Source organism: Neoarius graeffei, chromosome 17 (genome assembly GCF_027579695.1).
Source record: "Neoarius graeffei isolate fNeoGra1 chromosome 17, fNeoGra1.pri, whole genome shotgun sequence".
Classification (NCBI taxonomy): domain Eukaryota; kingdom Metazoa; phylum Chordata; class Actinopteri; order Siluriformes; family Ariidae; genus Neoarius; species Neoarius graeffei.
Window position 1 is genome coordinate 66,977,396 of NC_083585.1, and position 6,354 is coordinate 66,983,749.

At 40.6% G+C, this 6,354-nt stretch overlaps 1 protein-coding gene across 1 annotated transcript in view; it reads left to right on the top strand.

Annotated features, from left to right (window-relative positions):
• Positions 1-4,394, top strand: part of rab6bb (RAB6B, member RAS oncogene family b) — a 31,324-nt gene extending 26,930 nt beyond the window's left edge. Inside the window, exon 8 of the mRNA XM_060897875.1 lies at positions 272-4,394. Coding sequence (XP_060753858.1) covers positions 272-336 — 65 coding nt within the window. The 3' untranslated portion in view covers positions 337-4,394. The remainder of the gene's footprint in view (positions 1-271) is intronic.
• The last annotated feature ends 1,960 nt before the right edge of the window (positions 4,395-6,354 follow it).

Consider the following 6,354-nt stretch of genomic DNA (forward strand, 5'->3'; position numbering starts at 1 on the left):
CAGCTCATACTGACATATTATAATAATAATAATAATAATAATAATAATAATATATATATATTTATTATAAAACATAAAGCATTTACACTGTAATTTCTAGTGCACTTTGTGTACATCATTCACAGTAAAGGAGTAGAGGCGTGTCTGTTCAGTGCAGTGAAGGAGGCGTGGCCTCTGTGCCTGTCAGTCCTAGTGAAAGAGGCATGGCCTCTGTGCCTGCCAGTGTCTAAAAAAACATATTGTCCATTTCCTTTAACGCCGACCCTCTCAGTGATTGACATTAAGCTGGATAAAGCCCAGGAGCCTCCGGCCAATGAGAGCAGATGCTCGTGTTAGTACAACGCCCACTCATGGACACCTCCACTCACATACCTGACACCTGCTCGTTCTGTTGCTTTCTGTGGCTCAGCGTCCCAACTGGACACAGGCTTCCTACATCTGACTGAACTGAAAGTGATTAAAGCTCTCAAAAAAAAACCCTCACATCCATCCTGTCAATCCAACACCAACACGATGTAAATAATTAAAACAAAGACGAGCTGTTAGGGCGACAAAAGACAACAACGACGTGACGCAATTATCACGGTTTGAGAAACATTAAGTTCTGTTATGTTTTGTAGTTTTCTACATCAGAGGGATTTGGAACAGGAAGTAGCAGAAGTGCGTAGGGTCATTTCTTTATTCTTACAGTGCATGTAGGCTGAGTTCTGGAGTCAATCGCATCCCCTGCATCTCATCAAAAGACCTCAAACGGCCGCGCTAATCTTACCGACGCAACGATAAATCACCTTGCACCAATTTAATTATTTATTTCAGCCAGTAAAGGAATAATCTTTCGCATGTCTTGTCTGCTTTCGTAAATCAAAATACAATAGCGCTGTTTGAAAAGACCCGTTAGTGTTCGTGTTAGCCAAGTGTCCATGCTGAGGTCTGCCACGCTGTACTGTATTGTAAATAGTATTTCTATTATCATGAACACCCATCATTCGACGTGATGTGCGTGTAAAATTCCTTTCCGATCTAATAAGGGCTTCACTCCGTTTCATTCTTGCCCACACCGCTAACGTTCTTCATGATGTTTTCTTCTATTTTAGCTCCATGTCAGCTCCAATACTGAAAACATAGACATCTAAAAGGACATTTAAAATTCTCAAAAGTGTTCTCTATCACGCCCAAGAATAAATCAGTCAGTGATTAAGGTGAAGAGTGTAATTATAATCTCTACAATAATCCACTGCAATAAAATGGTGATGATAGACAAGGAGACTCGTAGCTACATTTCTGTTTATTTATTTTAACTAAACGGTGTGTCAGAATTTGATTTGGAAACAGTCGGGGTAAAAGAGGGAGTTGTTAAATATTTGCGCCATTTCTATCTAGTGGAATAAAGTGTTGATTATAGCCTCCAAGATTTGATTTTAAGTAATATATTTTTCCAACTGTGATGTTATCATGAGTCAGGCTTTCACAGGGCGCCTCCTTGTGGTATGCAACTTGAGAGGTATGATCGGGGTGGTTAGGTGTAACCTAACATGCATGTTTAGTCCAAGTTCTGGCAAAAGAAGGCTAGCTAAGGTCGCTAGGTAGCTATCAACATGCCGCTTGTTTTTAATCCTACTCATATAATGAGGATGCATTGATTAGTGACTCTCATTAAATATTTTATTTGTCCATTTAGTAAAAACGTTCACTTTTTATGTTTGATTAAATTAGCCATCTAGCTAATTACTTCATGAAACTTTCAAGAGTTTGCTATGTTAGTTAGCATTGTAACACATCATTGATTGAGAAGCTGAAAGTTGCTCAAACTGACTGAACAAAATTAACTCAAACGCTGATGATGTCTGGTTTTATGACTTACGCATGAGGAGAAGTAGATTTTTTTTAAAGCTAGTTTAGCTAAACAGTTCAGTCGAATCAGTTTCTACAGAAATTAAGACAAGCTTTTGGGAAGACAGTCACTGAATATGTCTCATGTTGTTCTGTTTAGCTAGCAATAATGAATGTCCTGTGGTAACTGTAGCTAGTGAGCTAGTTACGCATTGTGAACTTGAAGCTGCTAGTACTTAAGCTAAAGGCTAATACGTACACACACACAAACAAGACCCAAAATTCATTGCAACAGCATAGTGATGGTGGACGAGGCGAGTTTTCGCTAGTTTTATTTTAGCGAAACAGCGTATTTATATAATTCTGGGAAAGTAAAACAGGTAAGGAATAGAAACAACTTAAATATACAATACAAACAATACCTAATAGGAACTTTGATTGGGAGCTAGCATTAAAGTTAGCATTTTATTGAAACATTCATCAGGAGTGAAGAGAGAAACAAGTTAGCATGCTAATTAAACCATTCGTCAGGAGATGAGGTCATTTTCGCAAGCAGAAACATCAATGTCAGTTAGCTGAGTACAAAAGATGAAAAATTGCAAAAACCAATGATGAGTCTGATGTTTTTATGTGTATTGTTTTATTGAAAAATATCCCTAGTCTTTAAAAAAAAAAAAGAGTTTGAGACAAACATGGCTAACTGTACAGTCTCCGACAGCAACATTTACCTCAGGTTAGCATGAGCTACGGTGTGCCTGGGAAAGATGATTTAAAGCTTTTTGAACTATGTTTTCTTTCATTTACGTTCATTCACACAATGAATGATTGTTTTTATGTTGCAGTTTGTTTCAGTGTCATAAGGTTAAGATGAATGTTATGGTTCTTATGATCATGGAGAATGTACAGAAACGTCGTGGCTCGCATCCACGCTGTAATATTCAGGTCGTTGCACCGATATGTTAAAGGAATGTGAAATGTTTACTTACTACAGTGGTAATAGTATCTTTAATATTTTATCATAATGTTATGTGTCCTATGTTTACCTGACACTTATGCACTGGCATTATATATATAAAAATCTATAATATATACACTCACCGGCCACTTTAATAGGAACTCGTTCTTGATTCTAAGATCCCTGTTCTTGGCTGCAGGAGTGGAACCCGATGTGTTCTTCTGCTGTTGCTGAGATGCTTTTCTGCTCACCACGGTTGTAAAGAGTGATTATATGCGTTACTATATCCTTCCTGGCAAAAAAAAAAAGCTCAAACCAATCTGTCCATTTCCCTCTGACCCTCTCTTATCAACAAGGCGTTTGTTTCCACCCACAGAACTGTCACTCACTCACTCAGTGTTTTTTGTTTTTCGCACCATTCTGTGTAAACTCTAGAGACTGTTGTGTGTGAAAACCCCAGGAGATCAGCAGGTTCTGGAATACTCAAACCAACACCCATGCCACAGTGAAAGAAAGTCACACTTTGAGATCACAATTTTTCCCGTTCTGATGTGTGAACATTGTGAACATTAACTGAAGCTCTTGATTTGTATCTGCATGATTTTATGCATCGTGCTGCTGTCAAGGGATCGGCTGATTACAGAATGGCATAAAATAGCAGGTGGACGGGTGGGTGTTCCTAATAAAGTGGCCGGCAAGTGTGTGTGTAGTCAGTCTACTAATAGATAAGATATTAGTGTTTTCAAAATGGCTGCTGTAATGATGGTCATCAGGAATTATTAGGAAATCTCTAATATTTTATCTATGAATGCAGCAGACATTTAAGGAAAGCCGCTGAAAGCCACTGAAGTAGAATGTAAATTAACTTCTTACATAATGTTTCGTCTCTCACCTGTTCATTTTTCAATATTTAACCTGAAGCGTGCGCTTTTCCTTTATCACCTTCCACTTTTCTGTGACACTAGTGTGCCTTCTGTTAATCTAACACCAAAATTCAAATGTACGATGATCTAAATACGATGCGTTCAAATGGAAGCTGTGAAAACGATCCTGCTTAGTGTGAGTTAGCTAACAACCGAGAGTCGCAATTGTGCGTTCCACCACATAGTCGTTACATCATTTATAAAGATGATGTAAATACGGAAATCACACCAAACTATCCGGAAAAGTAACATTTCTGTCAGATGTGTTGTTAAATTCCTAAGAAAATATTTTGTCGGAATGAAATTAGGCAGTATTTAGACTTAGCATTGCCTGCTAAACCAAATTCAATGTGTTATGAATACCACAAGAGGGAGCCATTCATAAACACGGTGGGTGAAGACACGACTCCATCTGAACGCAGTGTAAGACACACGATGAGCGATTGTCATTTCTGAAGCCACATTGATGTATTTGTGACGTGAACGTGTATTTTCATGACGCACCGACAAGGTGAAGAGGCATTTCAGATTAGAAGGTTTTTTTTATGTCCAGTCAGTGCAGGGCCGTTCTTGGACCTGTCGGCGTGGGGTCAAGCTGAACACTACAGTTCATTCTGTAAAGCCATTTATGAGCATGACGTCTGTCTGAAAAGATCAATAAACTCTGTGTTAAAACCACACACTGATCCTGACTCACTGGTTTGATTTAACCTTATTCCCTTATCACATATTAACACACACACACACACACACACACACACACACACACACACACACACACATATCCCAAGTGGCAGAGTTTGTACAAAGTTTACACCAAACAGCTACAACGTTAAATCCACCTCCTTCATATAGTGTGAACCAAAACAGCTCTGATCATCAAGGCCTGGACTCCACAAGACCTCTGAAGGTGTGCTGCCTAATCTGGCACCAAGATGTTCAGTAGATCCTTTAAGTTGTGAGATGAAACCTCCTCCATGGATCGGACTTGTTTCTCCAGAGGCTCAATGAGATTGAAATCTTTGGAAGCCGAGTCAACACCTTGAATTCTTTGTTGTGTTCCTCAAACCAATCCTGAACAATTTCTGCAGTGTGGCAGGACACATTATCCTGCTGAAAGAGGCCACTGCCATTAGGGGATACTGTTGCCATAAAAAGAAAAGTTTTGAATGAACATTTGGACATCCTACCTGTGATGACCTATGGTAGCAAAACTTGGGCCCAAACAAATGCTCAAATGGAGATGCTGACAGTAGCACAAAGAAAGATGGAACGCATTATGTTTGGGATAACGCCGAGAGACAAGCAAAGCAATGAGCAGCTGCATGAGAGACTGCACAGAGAAACCTGTGTGGGAAGTGATTATAGTGGGAAAGTCAGTGCACAGGGGCAGTCCCACTCTCTTGGCCTAGGAAGTCAGGTTCCAGTGGTACAAAAGAGCCATTACGACCGGAGACTTCTTTAGCTGCAGTAGATGACCACAACACCTGTAGTGTTTTGCCATGCTCTAAGCGCTCCACAATGCTATGCTGTCACCACCTTCATGACCATTGGGCCTTTGTTGGCCTCCTCTGTTCAATCTGCCAGGTCCAATGTTCACATGCAGAGATAGACACATTCCACCTTCCACAAGGTAGAAGAAATGTAACCCTTGGATAAGACACTAACCAGGAGTGGTGGACATTATTGATGTCATTGGAAAATCATTACATCACTGGGCAGGACATGTAGCCAGACTGCCAGATAACAGGTGGACTGCTAGAGTGACAGAATGGACACCAAGGAGGTGGACAAGACCAAGAGGGAGACCAAAAAAGAGATGAGATGGAGGGGCATTCTTCCAGGATCACTATGGACTAGGTTGGCCTGTGATCGGGATGGCTGGAGGCTTGCTGGGGAGAGGTTCCTCCTTCGGAAGAGAAACAAACCTTCGATTGATTGATTGGGGAAGCCAAGGCCTAATGGTTAGAGATGCAGTTTTGGGGCCAAAAGGTCACCGGTTCAATTCCCTGGACCAGTGGGAATGGCTGAAGTGCCCTTGAGCAAGGCACCTAACCCCAAATGCTCCCCAGGCTGCTCTGGGTATGTTGTATGTCGTTCTGGATAAGAGCATCTGCTAAATGTCGTTAATGTAATGTAATGATTGATTGATTATTGTCATGAAGAAGTGAACTTGGTCTGAAACAATGTTCAGGTAGGTGGTACATGTCAAATTAACTTCCACATGAACACCAGGACCCAAGGTTTCCCAGCAGAACATTGCTCAGAACATGACATTGCCTTCGCCGGCTTACTTTCTTCCCATAGTGCATCCTGGTGTCATCTTTTCCCCAGGGAAGTGACTCACACACGCCTGACTGTAAACATGATGTAAAACAAAACATGATTCATCAGACCAGGTCACGTTCTTCCATTGCTTCATGGTCCTGTTCTGATGCTCAAGTGCCCATTGTAGGTGCTTTCGGTGGTGGACAGGGGCAGTGTGTGGGCAGGGAGAGGGGGGGATCATAATATTTATGCAGTCACAACTTTTATGCTTATTATTTATCAATAATTTTGCAAACTATTTTATTTTTCCCCTCCTATCCACATTAGGGACTATTTTATTTTATTATTTGAACGAGATTCATGCTATATAATCCAAAT